Below are 23,424 nucleotides of genomic sequence, written 5' to 3'. Positions count from 1 at the left end.
GGCTTCAACACCGCTTCGCTGTGGCGAGGATTATTCTTCGCCCCGGCGAAGCCTGAAACACTAAACTTCTTCTATTTTCAACCAATTTCAAGGCAAGTGTTCAACATATCACTCTAAGGCCAACCAAATAATAATACTAATGAATCAACTCAAAAAGAGCAAAAGAAGAAGCATTAACTACGTACCTCAAGTGGGGCGTTACATACGAACACCGGGACTTTACACCAACTTACGTGTCCCGTGACTCACACCAGCCACGTTCATGTTCACAAATTTTTTTCTAGTGAATGGCCATTCATCAATTATGGACGATCGTTCACTTACGATGGACCAGAGTCCTCATTTAAAGGACGCTCGTTCATCAATAAATGAAATAAACAATATAAACAAAAATAATGGACGGCCGTCCCTAAATAAAGGATATGTGGACACCCGTCCAGTCTTCAAATAATAAAATTTTTATAAACAAAATTAATGAACGGGCGTTCATATATTAATGAACGCCTGCAAATAAGGGACGCCCGTCCATAATGTAAATATAAAAAAAAAAAAAATTTGGACACCCGTCCCTAACTTGTGGACGGGCGTCCCTAACGTGTGAACGCTTGAAAAAAATAATATTTTAAATAAAATAAAGGGACAGTCGTTCACCATTTCTGGAAAGTCATCCTTTAATCAAAATTGAAAGTTTATCGCATACACGTGGCCCAGATATGCATTCACCTCCGCCGTGTATAGCAAACACTGATCACAGCAACGACAACAACATAAGCAATTGCAGCCACAACCAGCCATTGCAAGTTTGACTTCTTCCATCCATCATCAACAGAGGGTTTAAAATCCCTCACATTCCTATTAAAACCGTCCAATGTCTTCTCCTTGAGTCCACTAATCACCGTCTTCGCCTCATCAATCTCTTTCTCCAACTCAGAAATCTTGGCCTCTATTTCCTTGGATTTGCTCTCTGATTACTTCAAACTTCCCTCCACTGACTTCTTCTCAACCTTCCACTTATCCAAAAAAGACTCCAAAACATTAACTGTCTTCTTAAACCCACTAATTTCCCTCTCTTTGTCACCAATTTTTTCCCTCATTTCCTTTGCAACTCTCACCCTTTTACTCTTCTCTTCCAACTCCCTCACTTCCAAAGTCCCAACTCCCTCACTTTCTTCTCACTATCAGCTTTCTCACTCTTCAATCCATCAATTTCTTTCTCTAATCCCTCCAATTTCACTCCCCTCTCTCCCAGACTCTTTTTCAACTTTGCCACCTCAGCACTCGCCTCATCTCCTTCGCTTATCGCGGTGATCAGGTCATGTTGGAGTCTCGAAACCTCAGTTTCCAATTCAACCGCTCGAGCAGCAATTGATTCGAAAACTTTCTTATCCTCTTCACATACTTCAATTTCAATAGTTAGTTTTTTTAGTTCTCTCCTTCATTTCTCGGTTTCTTCCTCCAGCGCTTCCGTCTTTCTCGTCAATTAATTTTTTTTTTAATTTTTTAAAACCATTAATAATGGACACCCATTAACATATGAACGCCTATCCATTACTTTTCTTTATAAAAATGTTATTGTTTAAAGATTGGACATGCGTCCATTATATGTGGATGCCCGTCCTTTATTTAGGGACGACCATCCATTATTTTTGTTTATATTGTTTATTTCATTTACTGATGAACGAGCGTCCTTTAAATGAGGACTCCCGTCCATAGTAAATGAACTCTCGTCCATATAATATGGACGGGAGTCTATGGTAAGTGAAGGGCCGTCCATAGTTGATGAATGGCCATTCACTAGAAAAAAATTTGTGAACGTGAAACGTGGCTGGTGTGAGTCACGGGACACGTAAGTCAATGTAAGATTTTGGTGTAGAGTCCCGGTGTCCGTAGCATTATTGATATCATATTGTGGATGCATTATTGAACTTTTGATTGAAATAAACAACAAAAAGTTAGCATAATATAAATATGTTGAATGAAGTGATTCTGGTACAATAATTTAAATCCCAAAAAATACAAAAACAAAAACCCAATAGACGTTTATTCCATTATGAGTAGGCTTAACCACCCTTAGGTAGCCAAGTGATTGAATAGAGACTCTTTTAGTATAACCCAGGAGGTCTTGAGTTCGATTTATCTCGACTGCTAATAACAGTGACCACTGGAGGCTTAGCCGGCAGTACTTTAGAGCTCAAAACGCAGGCTTTCTTTGAGCTTGCTCAAAAGACATCTTTGTATTTTCACCCATTTTCATTTGTGGGCTGTTTCGCCAATCACTTTTTGTTTGCTAACACTCGGGAAGGTCAGTGGGAGGTGGCAAAATTGATTCATTGGGGCCATTCCCATTGTCCACTACAAATGCCATCCTCATCCCCCATGTTTTGTGCACCTCCAAATGGCAATGCATGAACCAAACCCCTATAAAACAACAACTATTTTATTAGAGAATGAATGCCAAGAGATTTTATTATATTCTAATTCATATTCTTGGAGATATATATATATATATATATATTACCTGGGTTATTTGCCCTGAATCTGATAGCGGTCCATCCACCAGCAGGGACGCTAATGGTGTTCCTCTCTACAGGATCAACAAGATTGAATTTCTTTGGGTCCTTCTTGGGGTTGAAATTCCCTAACCCGCTTCCAACTGCGTAGAAATTGAAGCCATGCAAGTGCAACGGGTGGCTTTCCCCGGAAAACATCACCGTATCTTGTAAAACTATTTGTACGGTTGAGTTGTAAGGAAGGCGATAAACTCTTGTCCCTTTCATGGTATGAGGGTTCTTTGGTTGTTCGCCCGTATAGTTGAATTTATTAAGTGGGTTGGCAGGGAAATCGTCTGTGTAAACTCCTTTTATGTTGTAGAAATGAGCTTGAAGGAGCGAGATACTTGGCTCATCGAAAGTGACATTGTTAATGTGAGCGACAGCACGATTGCCAATAACACAAGTTGAACAAGGCATCATTCCAAGGCCAATGGTGAAAAAAAGAGAATGATCAATCTTCAAGGGGACTGTAGTAGGATATTCTTTTGAGTTTAGGCTTCTTAAGGCATGATCAGTAACGTTGTCGACAAGTTGGGTGCTGGCGTTTTCAGAAGCTGCGATTGGGATAGTGACAATGGTGGCTGCATCATCATGACTACCAATAATACCGTTTAACGTGCCAGTGGCGGTTATGTTGCTGTTCAAACGTGAGGCGGCAACCATGAAATTGCCGGTTCTTATACTTGCTGTTAAAAGAAGATTTGTGGTTTGGCCAGGAGCTATGAGAACTGTCTCAGTTTTGTAGGGTTTTGTATATGAAGCATCAACCTCAACCACGATGAGTTCATGGCCAGCAATCTTAAAGTAGAAAAATTCATTCAGTGCAGCATTAATGACTCTTAGCATGTATGTCTTCCCAGGTTCTACATGTAACGTATATCCTCCTGGAAATCATGGAAACATTGTCAAAATATGTGCAAACATAACCAGGGAAGGACCTAAGATTCGATTCAAAGTGATTTAATATATAATCCTATAAAAAACTGAGTAGGGTCATTAGCCCCCACTCGCCCCTTTTAAGAGATCCGTCCCTAGACTTGTGTATGGATTAAGTTAGATATATTACTCTCTGAAGGGCAGCTTGAGACAGGCCCTGGATAGCCATTGATGGTCTGAACATCAGACCTATTGGGAATGAGGCCAGTTTGGAGAGCTTGATTGATGACAGCTTCAACATCTGATTTCCACCATTCAGCTACAAGTAAAAAAAGAGTAACCAAAATCAAATTACAATACACAATTAACAACAATTACAGTAAATTCAGCTTATTATGATTGAATTGGGTAATAACCTAACAGGATGACTTCTTCCTTATGAGGTTTAGGGAAGGGATAAGGAACACCACGTTTGGGCAAGATGACAAGAGCTCCATGGACAGTGGCCCGGAGCCAGAGAATGTGAGCATGATAAAAAAGAGTACCCCTTTGGCCGCTGAGCGTGAAATTATACAAGTAAGTTTGGCCAGGTTGAATCGGGCACTGAGTTATGTATGCAGCACCATCAGCCCAACCAGTCCGAAATTGTTTAACTCCATGCCTGAAATATACATATATATTGTTTTGACTTTGATAATTAAAAACAAGAAGTTTGTGTTATGAAATGGTTAATTACCAGTGGATTGTGACATTGTAATCGGCATGGTTGATGACTTTTACAAGCAGTGTATCGTCTTCTCTAGCAATGAGACGAGGACCAGGGAACATTCCATTGACTGTAACAATGGGTTTAGTTGAACACAATTTAGTGGTGTTCTTCATCACCACCTGAGAGACAGAGACCAGATCCAAGTAGGACGTTATTGAGAATTTAGGGTACGTTTTGGTCCATTATTCTAATACTTTTTTAGAATAATATTTTGAAAAAAGTAAAATTGGGTGGGTATTATGATGTAGGATTTAAAAATTAATAAAAGTACCTCTCTATGTTTGTTTATTTATTAAACACCCTATAATAAAATATTAAAAATTAATAAAAACACCCCCAACCTACCAATTAAATACTGACAGCCAACCACCACTGCCAGAGAGTGGCCGGAGTCATCGTATCGGTCGATATGACCTTTTTCGACCAGATCTACGGTAGATTTGGTCGGAAAAGACCAGATCTACAGTTATATCTGGCCATTGATGGCTAGATCTGGCTGCATTTGGTTGTTAACGATGACCAAAGATATGGTCATCGTTGATGGTCAACGACTGATTACGGCCAAAGATCTAGCTTTTTCTGGCCAGATCCACCTTAGATCTGGCCGAAAAATGCTAGATCAGCGTACTATCGGCCAGATTCAACTAGTAATGCACCATTATACCAGATTCCGGCTAGCTTTCGACGGTAGTGGCAGGAATTTGGCAAATGTGGGTTGCTGGGGTGTTTTTGTCAATTTCTAAAAAAAAATTGGGAGTGTTTAGTTAAATCAATAAATTTAGGGGAAATTGAATAATATAAAATAATATTTTGAGAATAAGAGAATAAATGTATATTTTGGATAGAATAGAAACAAGAATACTGACAAAATTTTGTACCAATCGGAGCCTAATATTAATTATCATACACTATATGTGGGCTACAATAATGCTACTTTGATTTTGGCATTTAAAAAAAAAAAACATATATATATATAGTTGGGTGGTCTGTCACCTCAACTTAATAACATAGATTTGGAAATTAATTTTGTCGTGATAAACATGTCAAGTACTTAAATTAGGTAATGCAAAATAAGGATAATGATACTTGCAAATAATAACATTAACGTGGAGCTTGGTCATAGTCAAAAACTCATTCCAATGTGGTAAGATATAAATTAAACTTTAATAATACAGTTATAAATAAATTTATAATAAGGAATATATTGGGTATAACATTTACAAAAATATAAATATTTATTTATAACGTTTTTTATAATTAATACGTGTTAATTGTGTTTCACCATATGAAATATAATAAATAATGTTTAACAGTGTAAAACACGACCAATAAAATTTACTAATAAACAAATTATTAAGTCAACATAAGTCCAAATATCTCCCAATTAAACTACAATAATATTTCTATTAATGAAACATTTAAAGATTTATCTAGTTTTCATAATAAAACATTGTAGCCAAGAGTGCCAGTTGATCAGCCGGCCACCCGGTGGCGGTTAACTTTATTTATTTTGTTCTTGGTACAATCAAATAATAGATATAAAATTCATTATATAATTTATGAAATGTATTTGTGAGGTATTTTGTAAAAACTAAAACTTTAATTTGATACATTTGATGAATCTTTATGTGAAAATTTTAAATTTTAAAAGTTAATTTCATTTATATATTTGATCATTTTTTAATTGGTCAGGCGGTCGATTGGGACTCTTAGGTGTATTATCAAGAAATCCTGAGCTTGTTTCCCTCGGTTGCTAATATGGGTGACCACTAGAGAATTATCTTTACCATTAACTTTAGGGTCCGTCGGGATTAGTTGACGCACAAGCTGACCCGGACATCCCGCTTACCAAAAAAAAAAAAAAATTCAATGGGGGTCATGTGACCCTCCCTCCGTCTATGCTAATAAAGAGTAAGTAAGACCATCAATTAACTTCATGTTTACATGAAGAAACCAATCAAAAACGTGAAGCGGAAGCTCTGATTCAAACGATCCAGAAAAAAAAACTTTCAGAACGTAGCTTTGATGAAAACCCTAAAGCTCTCTTCTTATGGATTTAATTTTATACATACAGAAACTCACCCCCGCCATTAAAATTTTCTTCTAAGAGCTGTGAGGCAAAACATATATATATATATATGCAATAACCCAATGCATGAGTTTGAACAAAGGACTTACATCGAGCTTGTACATTCGAACCAAGCAGTCCACTGAAGCCGGAAACAGGCAACCGCCGATCACTAGCGTAACGATTGGAATCCATGACGCCATCTGCCCTCTCAGCTCTCTTAATATATAGTCTCAAATGTTTTCTACAGCTATATATAATATTTCTGGCTACTCTCAATGCACAAATCAAACGTGATGTAAAACGAAACGAACAATCTGGCAAATCTTTATATATAATATAACTTGATCGGGAAGCTCTTTTTGCCAGTTTTTACCAGTTAGGTAGTTAGATGGGAATATACGTATAAAAAAATCCAGTTGGGGGAAAGAAAATTATTATTGAATTTCTTTTGCATTACACGAAGTAGTTGTTTATCATCTAGAACATTTTGGAATCAAATCGAGACTTGATGAACTTTATTATTTGAAGCCAGAGTTCTCAACCCAGAAAGAGCATTGATTTTCAACCCAGAAAGAGGTCAAACTCAGGAGATAATGAAGCTTGTTGGTGCTTAATTTTGACACTAATTAATCACACGTAGGAAATGCTTAGCTGATTTAGAAGACACACGTGTATATGAGGGGTATTGGGTTGAATAAAAGATAAAGAACAATGTTTAAAGTGGCTCGCATGCTTAAACAAGTGAATCCTACATCCACTGATATTGTATTAATATATGAGATCAGGTTGCGAGCTGATTTATAGCTTAGAGAATACAAGTAAATACACGAGAGAGAGAGAAAATGTATGTTATTTCAAAGAAAAATTAGCTAATCTACAAACGGGAGATGAACCCTCTATTTATAGTGGAATGAATTGATGTAATGATTACTGAATCTGTGAGTAGGTCAGATTGCCGTGCAAATCCTTCTTTATATCCCGTTGCAAACCTGCTCGAGTGATTTCCTTGACTTGTGCAGGGATTGGACACGTGGAACGTTTCCAGCCTTTCGCTACTTTGGTGCATATCCACTACACTGGCAGGAGCATGCTGCTCACGTCAGCATGCGACGTGGCTGCGTCTAAATGGTTGTAGAACCTATCTAAGCTCTTACCGCTCACGCTGACAAGGTTTGGTGTCAACCCAACTTTTTCAGGCATAACAAAGCTGAACCCATGCAACCTTGTTTTTAAGCTTGTGCATTTTCATCTTCCATTTCTATTGTTTTCAGAAAAAAAAAGTTGAATACTGTTAGAAGTTAAATTTGTCTTGCATCAGTAATTTGACGAGCTGTTATGATATATATACGTGGTTTGACTCTCTCCTCTTTGGAACTAACTTTTGAGACTTTTATCATGCTTTCGCAACTATGTTTGTTTGGAATGATGATGAGTTTGGACCCTCATCCAGAAGTTGTATTTGTCTCACATCGCTAAATTGATGGTTTGGACTGGTGCCTCTCACGCCAAACGTGACAGGAGAGTGTTAGAAGTTGTATTTGTCCCATATCACGCTAAGCTAGTGGGTGGTAATCAGCGTGAGAGGAGGGTGTTAGAAGTTGTATTTGTCCTATATCACTAATTAAATTAATGGACTGTTTAATCTACTATGGTGTATATTTATTTGATAGGTTCCCTTCTTGTACATATGCGCTGATATGACATGATTAGCAATAGTTAAGATTGTTTATTTCATTAAAATATTAATATTAATAATAATTTATAAAATTTAGTTCATTGTTGGTATGTTTGAATTAATGTTTTTATTATTTTAGGAACATTTCGTCGTAATCATGCATTCAGTGCAATCAAAATGTAACGAGATAGTTAATTAATTAATTAATTAATTTAAAGTAAATTATAAGACAAAAAGTTTCGCCAAAATAATGTCATGACGATCATTTATATTGCTTTGGATCTTGCTGCTACTTCACAAACTTCTAGAACACCATTAATTATACTTTTCTTTTTTATTTCTTTATTTTTTTAAACCATTAATTTAATATCACTCTCAGGCCCAATAAACAATGGGCTTGATACCCGAATTTCATAGCCCATTTTTCATTATATTTTTCACTAATCATGTTTTCCAAAATCCCCATTTTAAATATATTTATTTATTTATTTTCCAAAAATTTAACTAAAAATATAAATAAAAAGACCTGCATCACTTTTCATCTTCAACACTCTTACGGGGTGGTTGGTTCCGACAATGTTTTATTATCAAAAAAAGATTACCAGTAAGATAGATAACATTGAAAATTAATGGGTATAAATTATTATTATGTTTGATAGTAATTATAAAATACTTAAATATTATTTTATTGAAATGCCTAAATAATTAATTAATGAGGTTAAAGAATTCATTCAACAAGTTTGGTAAATTGTTATTTGACATCAAAAGGAGAGCATTTGTGTTCGGAGTTTTTATTAAATAAAGATAAAATTAGAACAAAAAGAGGATTACCACGGTAATCTTAAAATGTCACACTCTGAGTCGGTAATTACATAACCTCCTATATCACCTCTCATATTACCTGAATAATACAAGATTACTGAATGAAACATAATATAATAACCTATTAAAAGATAAATTATTGAAATAATCTTGGTACGTCCTGACCATGAGCAATTAGTGTCATCTTTTGGGTTCCAATCTATCACCAAACCATAGTTAGGGGTGTTAAAAAAAAAAGGCAAAAACCGAACCGAACTGAAAAATCTGTTAATCGAAAAAACAGTTCAGTTATGGTTCAAAGAATTCAAAAAACCGGATTTTAGGTTTGGTTTTCAGTTCAGGTGAAAACCGGTTAACCGAAATCAGTTTTTTGAACCGGTTTACTAATATATATATTAAATAATAAAAAAAAAAATCTTAACCCCTAAATTTGTACAATTTCTTTTGTTATTTTCCATTGGGACTTATTTAGTTATTTAATTGTTTTATTATGGATGTTTCATTACGAACTTTTATTTTTGTTTAATTTCAAACTTTTATTTGTATCAATTTTTAATGTATTGTTAGTTGCGGTCAATAAATATATATGAATGTTTAATCTTTATTTGGATATGTATTGTTGATGTTTACAATTTAATTAATTAAAAAAATAATAAGTTTTATCCAATAAAAAGGGGAAAACCGATTAACCGAAAAACTGGTTTTCTCCCTAAACATATTTGGTTTCGGTTCAGGAATTTTTCTGAACTGAAAAACCGGTTTGGTTGACCGCTTTTGAATAGCCCTAACCGCAGTGCCTGTGGCAAGAAAATTCACAGGTCACAATAATGGCCTGACTCAGCTGCAAGCCTCTAACAGATGGGCACTATATTTGTGATGATGTGCACACAGTTTTTGGGTTCATAAGACTTCGGAAGGTGAGAAGGCACTATGAACTTGACGAAATGCCATTGTCAATTTTCTTGCAACTTCCCCAATATTTCCTCATAGGAAAATGATACAGTTATTGAAAAAGGGATATCGAATTCATGCATCGATAGACGTAGCAATCATGATTGTTGATTAATTATGAATTTTGTTTTTAAAAAAAGTGGATAGTGTCACGTCTGTTCGGTGCATGAATTCAATATGCTTTTTCAATAATTGTAACATTACTCTTCCTCGTAAGGTGTGTGCAGAAGTCTTTAACATTTATCCGGCAGTTGAAATTTTTCTATGAACAAGCTCATGATGCCATGAGGAGTTTGTTTATGCTCTTGCGAGCTACTTGAGTTCAACGACGTAGTCATAAATGAAATATAGGAGGAAAGTTAAAAGTATAATACTATTTTAAATTAAAATAAACATGACTCCGTTTGGTTGGTTTTTGGAAATACTATTATTAGTATTCAAAAAAAAGTTAAACAGTAAAATGCCTAAAAACTCATAATATTATCTAATATTATTCAACTTTTTTTAAACCCCCTAAATTTGTTAATTTAATTAATACCCCTAAATATTTTTTCAAAATTGCAAAAACACCCCTAAACCCACATTATACCAGATTCTGGCCACCACTGCCGGAAGTTAGCCGGAATATGATATAATAGCGCACTATCGACTGAATCTGACCGGTAGTGCGCCGATCTAGCCTTTTTCGGCTAGATTCACGGTGGATCTGACCCAAAAATGCCAAATCTAAGGCCGTAACCAGACGTCAATGACGGCCAACATATGGTTGTCGTTGACCATCAACGACGGCCGTATCTTTGGCCGTCGTTGACGAGCAAATGCGGCCAGATCTGGCCTTTGCTGGCTAGATCCACGGTGGATCTGGCCGGCAAAGGCCATATCAGCCCACGACCGGCAAGATCCAGTCTGTCATGAGCCGATACGGCGACTTCGGCCACCCTCCGGCAGTGGTGGCTGGTTGTGATTATTAAATAGGTGGGTTGGGGGTGTTTTTGTTAACTTTCAAAGTTTGATTATAGGGGTGTTTAGTAAATAAACAAACATAGGGGGTATTTTTATTAATTTCTAAATCCTACATCGTAATACCCACCCAATTCAACTTTTTTTAACTTTTTTTTTAAAAACTTTTCTAAAACTTGCAAAAAAGTGAACCAAATGGAGCGCATAAGTTTTGTATTTATAAAATTCTCGTTAATTAATACATTTATAATTATTAGATAATACTAATACATTTTATATTTGTATTTTTTTTTTTTTTGAAAGTTTAAGCTTAAATTATATATTAGGACTTAGGAAGATGAAATTGCCATTACCAACAATAGATTAGTCGAGTGGTAAAAGCTTGGAGTCAAAGGTCGAATCATAAGAACGATTGCTAATATTGTTGGGGTCGAACGATGTGTTCCTACCGAAACTTTGCCTTAAAGACAACGTAGTACCGAAAAAAGTTTGCAAATGACAAATTCCTGCTTTCCATCCATATCTGTTATTGAATTCCATCTATAATTATACAAAAACTAAAATGCTCTTTTCTTCTTCCTCCTCTTTTCTTCTTCCTCCTCTTTACACACATCTCCTTTTCCAAGATTTCATCTCAAGAGTCTCTAATTTCTGTTAACTTTTATATGTGATTCATATTATGTCTTTGATTAAGCGGTCAAATTTTGTTTATGAACTTAAACACAAACCTGGAGCATCTCCCCCCACCAAATCCCACTCTTTCTCTCTCTCTAAAATCTTTAATCAATCAATTCCCCTTCAAAATCACCAACCTTTTTTTTTCTTTTTTGATACTTTGAAAGAAGGAAAACATGTTGTCTCCATCTCCACTATCTTTCTTCTGTGCTTTACTTCTGTGCTTACCCTTAGCCATTGGCTTCACTATCACTAGTCCCACCACCATCTCCTCTCAAAACTCTTCTAACCACACCCGTCGAACCCCACCCATCATTCTGCCACAACCACCGCTGCCACCACCTTTGCCGCCGCCAATACCAAAAGATGATGAATTAAGATTTTAGATAGATTGATAGACAGTTTAAAGCATCAGATTCGGTTTAAACAACCCGAAATTCTGCTCCGAGATAGACGGTTTCAGATTCTCATTGAACAAAGCAAAAATGTAAACCTCAAAAATCAGATTAGGCATCAGAGGCGTCCCTTCACCAGAGTTCACGTACTTCACAAGGTTCCCAATATACCACAGCATGTTCTGTAAATTTGAATCCGGTTGGTTCAAGTCACCCGCTGACGGCCAATCGGTCTCCCCCACTATAATATCCACATCACCATAACCGACCTTCTTCATTGCCGCGTAAAGTGTAAAAAAAAAAAAAAAAAAAAAGAGATTGGTGATTTTGAAGGGGAATTGATTGATTAAGATACTAGAGAGATAGAGAAAGAGATGAATCTTGGAGAACAAGGTGTATAAAGCCGCGGAGAAGAAAATGAAGAAGAAAAGAGGAGTAAGAAGAAAGAGGGTGTTTTAGTCTTTTCCGTGATCATAGACGGAATACACTAACAGATGTAGACGAAAAGTGGGTATTTGTCATTTTTAAACTTTTTGAGTATTAGATTGTCTTTAAGGCAAAGTTTGGGTAGGACCATGTTGTTCGGCCTATTGTTGGCCACAAACCGTACGGCTTATCCTTGTTTAGGAGCTTTGTTTAGTGTTGAGGATTAGTTGAAGTGTACGTAAGTTGACTCAGACACATCAATAACCAAAAAAAAAAAAAAATTGGCATCGGAATCCCAAATTATACCCAATTTTTATTTTTTATTTTTGATGATATATTAAAATTAGAATTTATTTTTGATGATATATTGAAATTAGAAGAAGTAAGAAAATATTTTATAAAGTTATTTTAGAGTAGGCCTCGGTATTACTAACATGTATCGGCGGAGTTTGTGTTGTTTAAAAATCGGTGTTACAGTCAAACTCTACCAAGAATTTGTTTGTTGTAGCTGTTTGGTTAATGAGAAGAAAGTGAGAGAAAGTTTAGGGATTCTAAAGAGGACCCATACCTAACTTGCACTCTTTGCAAAATGAGATAAATGTCCTTACAACTTTTGATATTCAGGTAATACGAAGTTTGAACGGACAACTTGTGGTGAATGAGAAAGATGAAGAAGGGACAAAGGCTAGCAGACAATTGCCCGGCAATGGCAACCACGAACAGTACAAAACTTAAAAAACAAATGAACAGGTACCTTTCCTTATAAAAATATCCTGTCATTTTGGAGAAGGATTCAAGCTCGCCTTTTCTCTTGTTCACACTTTGTCATCACCAAGTTAATTAAAGCTTTAAATCATATGATTCCAATGCTAATTTTCTCCATTGGGACGGTAGATTCTTCTGCATTTCATAGAATTTTTCTTCAAAAACTGCCACAGATCTTGACTATATAAACAATGGTATTTGATGGTATTCTTGTACGGACGTTCACCACTATTTTATGTCCAAAATTGGTCACTGTACCACCCAACGTACGGAGATCTGAATTGACAAACGAGTGAGAACGGTGTTTCCCAATAATAAGAACAAAAAAATCAGTTTGAACTTTGAGTCGACTTACAAATCATATATAGCTGAGAAGCAGCTGGCGGGTTGTTATTAGTATTTAAAAACAACTCAGAGTTAAGGTCTTTCATTCTCAAAGGAGGGAAAGAACAGAGGGGCTTGCATCAGTTCATGGGGACTTAATTATAATACAAGGTTAGAATTATGATGAGTACAGATTTTTTTGTATTATTTTTTGGGTACTTTCTTTTAGGGAAGTTATTAATTGGAAAAATACTATATCCACCGAAAAATACACCGAAAAGTTGTACCGAAACAGGTGGAGCTTTTTTTCTCGCCAGGTGGGCTTTCGCACAACCCATATATAATTTGTACATAAACAGCATGCCAGATTCTTTACTAGTTTGTAGAAAAAAGAAAAAAAAAAAGTCAAAAAGAGTTGGCGACATGTTCCCAGCCAAAAGAAAAAAGAGTTAATTAAGTATGGACGCCCGCCCATTAAATATGGACAGCCATTAGGTAGGGACGCCCGTCCATTCTTTATGGACGGGATCCATTCTAGATTTTTTAAAAAAAAAATTTTTCCATATTTATTTTAAAATTTAAAATTTTTTTTTTTCCATACTTAATGGACGGTCGTCCATTCTTTAAGGACGAGCGTTCATTAGAGTAGGGACGCCCGTCCATTCCATTCCAGATTTTTTTTTAAAATTTTTAGCCATATGTAATGGACGTCCGTCCATTCCAGATTTTTTTTTAAAATTTTTATATTTTAAAAAAAATTAATAACGTTAAGTGCTGAATGGTTTAAGTTAGGAGATACGTGGCCGGTCCGTACAAAATTTCGGTGTAAAAACCCCGGTGTCTGTAGTATTGTTGATTAATCTGACTCGTGATATTCTTTTGTTATTAAAAACCAAATTTTAGCAGCTTTCTTCTTGCTTGCTTTGTGAATCTGCTAAACTTTGCCTAGGCAGTATCAGTATGATTTTCATATGTGTTTTCTTAGATTCTGCTCTGTTCACCAGTTTTGAAACAAATTTTACAGTTGTATAAGAAAAAGTGTGATTGAATATAGACTCCTTTTAATTACCAGGGTGTCCGGACTAATTTGTACACATCTCACAACTAATTCTAGGACTGTAGATCTGTCGGCGGGTAAAAACCCTAGTGATCACCCTTATTAGTGTCTAGGGAGATTCGAATTCAGGAGCTTATAGAACCTCCTTTTGCTCTTTTATTATAGATCACCTGGTGGAAGGGGCGGATCCAACCCACATTTAAAAAAAAAAATACTAACATATATAATTTTTGGATTTTGGTCCACTCTAATAAAATATTAATAGTAAAAATATTAATGTGTAATTAGTTTTTATTTTGACCCACCTTAACAAAAATTTCTAGATCTGCTACTGGCCGATGGGATTGATAGAATATACTCTTTGCCAGTGCAAATAATTAACAAAAGAGACAAACTATCTTAAACCATGTGTAGTAATATCTTCTTATTCAAATCAACCGTGAAGTTGCTGATCTGAAAATTAAATATGATTATTGTACATAGAAATAATGGTAAGACTTGTAAAACATAAAATGGGAGATACTGAAATTAGCAGCCCACAAACCCGACTTTCAAATTTTTATAGGACAATTTTTCTTCTATGGAAAGCGAAAAGGTTGACCTGAGCACTGACTTTACACTTGGTTTGCAAATCTTCAACTCTGCGCGCTGTATATATAACTTGCACCAGATGACAAAACAAAATCTCTTCCATTATACTATATTTTTCCATGTTCTATGTGGTAAACCAGTCAACACTTTAGCCAAGAACCCCACGTTCATTTGTATTTTTATATAATTTTCCTGTTAACAGATCAGACCATAAAAGATTAAACAATTGTTGGGTCAGTTCAGTGGCTACTAGCCTGTCGCCTCTAGTATGAGTGTTGGCTAATCCAATTTGACTCTGTAGTATTTCACTAGCAAATTATGCAGCTCCCAGGCTACATCACAAGCCACTGTAGGAGGAAAAGTTATATTGTTAAGCTTTATTTTGAAGTAGATGATTGTTCTTAATCGCTGATTTAAGTTGCTTGAACTGGAATAATTGGGTTGAAGTCTAATTTTCAATAGAAACATAAAAAAGCCAACACACAAGTCACTGAGAAGCCCATGGGGAAGAATTTCTAACCCAAAAGATGGAACTTTAAGCAAATTGGAGGTGGAAGATGATGATTTACGAAGATGGGACTGTAGATTTCAGGGGAAATCCAGCTAATAAGAAGAAACTGGAACCTGGAAGGCCTGCCCCTTCATTAGGTACTCGTTATATATATTATGATACTGAATCTGGTTGAGGAAAGAATATGCTAACAAGTTTTGCTTTTGATTGACAGGAAATGGTGTGCTGAAAGATTGGCTTACTATGGGATGGGTACTAAATGGTGCTGTACTCAAGCATTGTCTAAAACTGAGCAGTGCTAAGCTACAAAACCAATTCGGACTGGGGTGGAACATGCTACATCACACCATTGATTGGGGCATTCTAGCTGATGATATCTCGGCGATTTTGGACAATTGCCATTTTCTCAATCATTTATGTTTTGTAAGTTTGACTCAACTGACACTAGCATCTTGCTGCTTAGATACTTAAAACTCTTCTGGTGTTTCGACATTAAGTTGAATGAATTTAGTTTCAACTAATTAAAATGACTCCAGAAATATGATTAGAAAACGAACATGTTTTGCCTCTATCGTTTCATATTGTTGGATGCATATTTAATCAATAATCGGGTCTTAGAATTATTTTTAGTAAATAAGTTCTCCTAATGTTTGAACCTGAGCTTTAGGCAAGCTTTTTTTTAATCTATGTTATTAGTAAACAATGGAAGTTTTGATTTCACAGGGGAGAGACATTCCTAACATTGACAGCATCAGTACCTGGGCTAAAGCCAACATGTGATACATACGGTAATTGCCATGCAACAGAAGCACAAAAGGCAGCATGCTATGTGGCACTCTACATGATAGCACTCGGCACTGGTGGGATAAGCTTGTGTCTCATCATATGGAGCAGATCAGTTTGATGATGCTGATGAGGTTGAGAAGAAGCACAAGGGCTCTTCTTCAACTGGTTTTATTTTTCGATCAATATTGGTGCTCTTGTTGCTTCTTCTTGCTTGTCTGGATACAAGTAATGTGGGTTGGGGATTGGGTTTCGGAATTCCAGCAGTAGCCATGGCAATTGCTGTTATAACTTTCTTTTCAGGTAGTCGATTGTACAGGAACCAAAAACCTGGAGGCAGCCCTCCACTCGTCTCTGTCAGGTGGTGGTGGCACCATAAGGAAATATCAATTGAAGTACAGCTGATAAGTTCTTTTATACGAGACTACTGATGCAGAGTCTAATTCACTGGAAGCCGCAAGCTCGATCACACCAATGATTTTAGGTTTGTTTCTGGACTGATTACATATATCAAACACTTGAATAGACTAGAAGCAGATGCTGGTTTCCTGTTGGTTGTCATTTGCTTTTCAGATGTACCAAGTAGTAATCTAGTCCTGCGTAAAAGAAGCAAACAAAAGTAATATTTTTTGCATGTTTGAATTTCAGTTCTTTGACAAGGCAGCAGTGGAGACACAATCAGACCACAATTAGAGGTTCAGTAAGCCCATGGAGACTCTGCACAGTGACCCAAGTTGAGGAGCTAAAAGCTATCAAAGATTGCTTCCTGTAAGGGCCACTGGTATTATCTTTGCTACGTTTACAGTCAGATGAACAATTTATTTACTTTGCAGGTGATAAAATGAATACACACATTGGGATTTCTAGCTTCGAGATCCACCTGCATCACTTTCCATCTTTGACATCTTAGTGTCATCTTTTGGGTTCCAATCTATGACCTAATCATTGTGCTGTCGCAAGAAAATTCACAGGTCACAAGAATGGCCAACTCAACTGCAAAGAATGGGTACTGGCCTCTTATATCCATATTTGCGATGGTGTCAGCCGCAGTTCTAGAGGTCATAAGACTTCGGATGGTGAGAGACAAACTACTATGAACTTGATGAAATGCCATTGTCAATTTTCTGGCAAGTTCCCCAATATTTTCCATAGGCTGTGCAGAAGTCTTCACATTTATCGGCCAGTTGGAATTTTTTCTGAACAAGCTCCTGATGCTATGAGGAGTTTATGCTCTGCTCTCTCACTCACCACAGTGCTCTTGGGAACTACTTGGCTCATTGCTTGTAACCATTGTTACTGCTATAACAGCAACCAGTGGGAAGTATGGATGGATAAGGATAACTTAAATCATGGTCACCTTGACTCTTCTTGCTCTTGGCAGTGCTGAGTGTGTTAAACTGGGAGTTTTTATATTTGTGTCAAAGTGGTATACATATAAAAGCCAGGGGTACTCTTCGTTGTAGTATATCAGCTTCCACTCCATGGTTAAAAACGATTGTAAATAACTTCAGTATGTTTAAAGAGTCTGCTGCAAGAAAATCAATCTCTTTAAATTTGGAGTCTTTAAATGATGTACAGTAATAAAGTATATGTCAAAATAAAGCAAATCCATTATCCCATTGTATATTGATGATAACAGTTCTTGATACTGACTCTATTAAGAACAAATACCTTGAATTAAATATCTACAACAGGTATAGGCAGAATATAGTATATACATTAAAAAGTACATTTGTTGTGGCAAAAAAATCAGGGTTGAAGGGGTTTATGTCAGAAGTATCAATCAGAGTTTAGAAAGACTTTATGTCATTAGGAGCTATCACGTCATCCAAAGACAGAAAAAATATTGTTGTCATAACTTGAAGATTCAAGTTTTGTCATGAGTGAATAAAGACCACACACTATCTAAGCCCTACGTGATTTAAGGATATCTCCTATGTAATCAGCCAATAAGAATAAGATAAAAATTATACGGTACTTATCTACTTGTAGACTTATAATCATTACCTTAAACTTTTCTATTATAATAAAGATTCTTACTCTCATTTTTAGGACTTATAATCATTATCTTAAACTTTTCTATTATAATAAAGGATTCTTACTCTCATTTTTTTAATTCTGATAGCAAAAACTATGGCTCTGTTGGTTCACAATTTTGTGTTGGGAAAAGTTTTTTGAAAAAAAGTTAAAAAAAAGTTGAATTAGGCGGGTATTACGATGTAGGATTTACAAATTATAAAATACCCCCTAATTTGTTTTTTTACAAAACACCCCTTAAATAAAACATTAAAAGTTAACAAAAACACCTTCAACTACCCTCAAATACGGACAGCCGGCCACCACCGCCGGAGGGTGGCTAGAGTCACCGTAACAAAAACATTAAAAATATTTAGGGGTATTTAATTGAATTAACAAATTTAGGGGGTTTAAAATATTGAATAAAGTTGAAATATTGTGAGTTTTTAGGTATTTTACTGTTTAACTTTGAGAATACTAAAAGTAGTATTCCAATTCTAACTCTTCTCAACTCATTTACGTGATCCGATGGTAATATCTCGTATATACAAAAACAATAAAGGTAGGATTCGTATATACAAAACACATGTCAATAGTTAATGTCAAAATCAATAATCCATAATATTAAAAAGTTACCTGACATCTGAATTTTGTCGGTACGTAAGAGTTAATGAATTTTGTCGGTATGTAAGAGTTAATAAATGCTGCTTGTTGCCTTGTTTGATTTTGTCCATGACTTTTTGCTCCAAGAAAGTTATGGGTTGATATAACTACGGGAAAACAATAAGCAGAACAAAGACACAAGGTTAAATTTCAAAAGATCGGTCAAACGTACTTAGTTTGCGCAATCCACAAGTAATTAACAGTAGAATAAGATGTGACAAAACCGTTGTATATTGAAACTGGGATATAATTGTAGTTAGTAAATTTACGTTTTATATGCCAATTATACACTCAACTATATAATTCATATATAAAATATAAATTTTTGTATTCTATAAACACAGTTAAATTATATACAAATTATATATCTTAGCCATATATTACACATATAATTCATATATAATTTAACCGTATTTTTAAAAATAAAATTTTATTATTTACTAAGTCAAAACGATATTATTTTAAATGTAATTTGATCGAAAAAACATCTTTTTATACTCGACCTCTTTTTACCCAAAGCAACGTCAAGATCTCTTTTCGGCGTCTCTCCTTCTCTTTTCTGCGCCCGCTTCCTCTCTCCTCCTGTTTTTGTGGCGCCCTTTCTTTCTTTTGGCGCCCTCTTCTTTCTTTTTCTCTTTTTTTGTGCCCTTTTTCTTTTTTCTCTTTTTAAGACTGAATTTTTATAAATATATTTTCTAACATTTATCATATCATTTCCGTAAAATTTGTACCATTTTTTTTTACCGTAACCATATTTACTAACTATATTCAGTACAGAAGCTCTAAAGGGATGATATCATTCAGATTTGTCTAATGAACAAAACAATGTAGCAGAAAACATTTTCTCTCCTTACTTTATGCGAACTCAGTCCATCATGTATGATATGGTCCAAACGTCACGTAGAAGCACAATCGATTTATACATTGATAGCATAGTTTTCCATATAATAACTGTGACGAAGTAATGAAATTTGATTCACAATCTCTCTCTCTCTCTCTCTCTCTCTCTCTCTCTCTCTCTATATATATATATATATATTGGGGATAAAGCAGCTTAGTTTGAGCTAAGCATAAAACTGAAGCAGCCAAACTCTTAGATTATTGCTCTCAGTATCTAACACTAGCTGGTTCAATTCACAGATGGGGTAAAAGTCCTTTTATTTCAAGGTATTTGAATTCTCTCACTCGTCTCTGTAGGTGGTGGTGGCATCCATAAGGAAATATCAAGTTGAAGTACCAGCTGATAAGTCTCTTTTATACGGACTACTGATGCAGAGTCTAATATCACTGGAAGCCGCAAGCTCGATCACACCAATGATTTTAGGTTTGTTTCTGGACGATTACATATATCAAACACTTGAATAGACATAGAAGCAGATGCTGGTTTCCTGTTGGTGTCATTTGCTTTAGATGTACCAAGTAGTAATCTAGTCCTGCGTAAAAGAAGCAAACAAAAGTAATATTTTTTGCATGTTTTGAATTTCAGTTCTTTGACAAGGCAGCAGTGGAGACACAATCAGACCACATTAAGGGTTCAGTAAGCCCATGGAGACCTGCACAGGACCCAAGTTGAGGAGTAAAAGCTATCATAAGATTGCTTCCTGTATGGGCATGGGATTATCTTTGCTACTGTTACAGTCAGATGAACAATTTATTACTTTGCAAGGTGATAAAATGAAACAACAATTGGGAATTCTAGCTTCGAGATCCCACCTGCATCAATTTCCATCTTGACACTCTTAGTGTCATCTTTTGGGTTCCAATCTATGAACTAATCATTGTGCCTGTCGCAAGAAAATTCACAGGTCACAAGAATGGCCTAACTCAACTGCAAAGAATGGTACTGGCCTCTTATATCCATATTGCGATGGTGTCAGCCGCAGGTCAGAGTTCATAAGACTTCGGATGGTGAGAAGACATAACTACTATGAACTTGATGAAATGCCATTGTCAATTTTCTGGCAAGTTCCCCCTATTTCTCATAGGCTGTGCAGAAGTCTTCACATTATCGGCCAGTTGGAATTTTATTGAACAAGCTCCTGATGCTATGAGGAGTTTATGCTCTGTCTCTCAATCACCACAGTCGCTCTTGGGAACTACTTGAGCTCATTGCTTGTAACCATTGTTACTGCTATAACAGCAACCATGGGAAGTATGGATGGATACCGGATAACTTAAATCATGGTCACATTGATTACTCTTCTTGCTCTTGGCAGTGCTGAGTGTGTTAAACCTGGGAGTTTTATATTGTGTCAAAGTGGTATACATATAAAAAGCCAGTGGTACTCTTCGTTGATAGTAATCAGCTTCCACTCCATGGTTAAAAACTGATTGTAAATAACTTCAAGTATGTTTAAAGAGTCTGCTGCAAAGAAATCAATCTCTTTAAATTTGGAGTCTAAATGATGTAACAGTAATAAAGTATATGTTCAAAATTAAAGCAAATCCATTATCCCATTGTATATTGATGATAACAGCTTGAACTTATGACTCTATAAGAACAAATACCTTGAATTAAATATCTACAACAGGTAGAGCAGTATAGTAATATACATTAAAAAGTAAATTTGTTGTGGGCAAAAAATCAGGGTTGAAGTGGGTTTATGTCAGAAGTACAATCAGAGTTTAGAAAGACTTTATGTCATCTAGGAGCTATCACGTCATCCAAAGACAGAAAAAATATTGTTGTCATCAACTTGATAGATTCAAGTTTTGTTATGAGTGAATAAAGACCACACACTTATCTAAGCCCTACGTGATTTAAGGATATCTCCTATGTAATCAGCCAATAAGAAATAAGATAAAAATTATACGGTACTTATCTACTTGTAGACTTATAAAATTACTTAAACTTTTCTTATAAATAAAAGATTCTTACTCTCATTTTTAGGACTTATAATCATTATCTTAAACTTTTCTATTATAAATAAAGGATTCTACTCTCATTTTTTTAATTCTGATAGCAAAAACTATGGCTCTGTTGGTTCACAATTTTGTGTTTTGGGAAAAGTTTTTTGAAAAAAGTTAAAAAAAAGTTGAATTAGGGGGTATTAGATGTAGGATTTACAAATTATAAAATACCCCATATTTTGTTTTTTACAAAACACCCTATAATAAAACATTAAAAGTAACAAAAACACCTTCATCTACCCTAAATACGGACAGCCGGCCACCACGCCGGAGGGTGGCTAGAGTCACCGGAACAAAAACATTAAAAATATTTAGGGGTATTTAATTGAATTAACAAATTTAGGGGTTTAAAAAATATGAATAAAGTTGAATAATTGTGAGTTTTTAGGTATTTTACTGTTTAACTTTTTTGAGAATAAAAAGTAGTATTCCCAATTCTAACTCTGTCTCGCTCCATTAATCTGACTCGTGATATTCTTTTGTGTTATTAAAAACCAAATTTTAGCAGCTTTCTTCTTGCTTGCTTTCTGTGAATCTGCTAAACTTTGCCTAGGCAGTATCAGTATGATCTTTCATATGTGTTTTCTTAGATTCTGCTCTGTCTCAACAGTTTTGAAACAATAAATTTTACAGTTGTATAAGAAAAAGTGTGATTGAATATAGACTCCTTTTTTAATTACCAGGGTGTCCGGACTAATTTGTACACATCTCACAACTAATCTCTAGGACTGTAGATCTGTCGGCCGGGTAAAAACCCTAGTGATCACCCTTATTAGTGTCTAGGGAGATTCGAATTCAGGAGCTTATAGAACCTCCTTTTGCTCTTTTATTATAGATCACCTGGTGGAAGGGGCGGATCCAACCCTCAATTTAAAAAAAAAAAATACTAACATATATAATTTTTGGATTTTGGTCCACTCTAATAAAAATATTAATAGATAAAAATATTAATGTGTAATTAGTTTTTATTTTGACCCACCTTAACAAAAATTTCTAGATCTGCTACTGGCCGATGGTGATTGATAGAATATACTCTTTGCCAGTGCAAATAATTAACAAAAGAGACAAACTATCTTAAACCATGTGTAGTAATATCTTCTTATTCAAATTCAACGGTGAAGTTGCTGATCTGAAAATTAAATATGATTATTGTACATAGAAATAATGGTAAGACTTGTAAAACATAAAAATGGGAGATACTGAAATTAGCAGCCCACAAACCAGACTTTCAAATTTTTATAGGACAATTATTTCTTCTTTATGGAAAGCGAAAAGGTTGACCTGAGCACTGACTTTACACTTGGTTTGCAAATCTTCAACTCTGCGCGCTGTATCTATAACTTGCACCGGATGACAAAACAAACTCTCTTTCCATTATTACACATTTTTCCATGTTCTATGTGGTAAACCAGTCAACACTTTAGCCAAGCAACCCCACGTTCATTTGTATTTTTATATAATTTTCCTGTTAACAGATCAGACCATAAAAGATTAAACAATTGTTGGGTCCAGTTCAGTGGCTACTAGCCTGTCGCTCTCTAGTATTGAGTGTTGGCTAATCCAATTGACTCTCTATAGTGTTTCACTAGCAAATTATGCAGCTCCCAGGCTCACATCACAAGCCACTGTAGG

General features: G+C 35.4%; 1 protein-coding gene and 1 pseudogene across 1 annotated transcript; one reads left to right on the top strand and one right to left on the bottom strand.

The window, feature by feature from the left end:
* Positions 1-1,961: 1,961 nt before the first annotated feature.
* On the bottom strand, positions 1,962-6,470 carry LOC116113218 (laccase-16-like). Its single transcript, XM_031399370.1, has 6 exons — positions 6,376-6,470; positions 4,165-4,316; positions 3,845-4,089; positions 3,619-3,747; positions 2,519-3,436; positions 1,962-2,418 (listed from the first exon to the last, which is right to left on the bottom strand). The coding sequence occupies exons 1-6, from the start codon at positions 6,466-6,468 to the stop codon at positions 2,288-2,290; spliced, it is 1,668 nt and encodes a 555-aa protein (XP_031255230.1). The 5' UTR covers positions 6,469-6,470; the 3' UTR covers positions 1,962-2,287.
* An 8,996-nt stretch (positions 6,471-15,466) lies between these two features.
* LOC116113213 lies at positions 15,467-21,280 on the top strand (annotated as a pseudogene).
* The last annotated feature ends 2,144 nt before the right edge of the window (positions 21,281-23,424 follow it).

Source organism: Pistacia vera, unplaced genomic scaffold, assembly GCF_008641045.1.
Source record: "Pistacia vera cultivar Batoury unplaced genomic scaffold, PisVer_v2 Contig675, whole genome shotgun sequence".
Lineage (NCBI taxonomy): Eukaryota > Viridiplantae > Streptophyta > Magnoliopsida > Sapindales > Anacardiaceae > Pistacia > Pistacia vera.
Note: the sequence above shows the minus strand (reverse complement) of the source record. Positions and strands in the feature narration are given on the sequence as shown.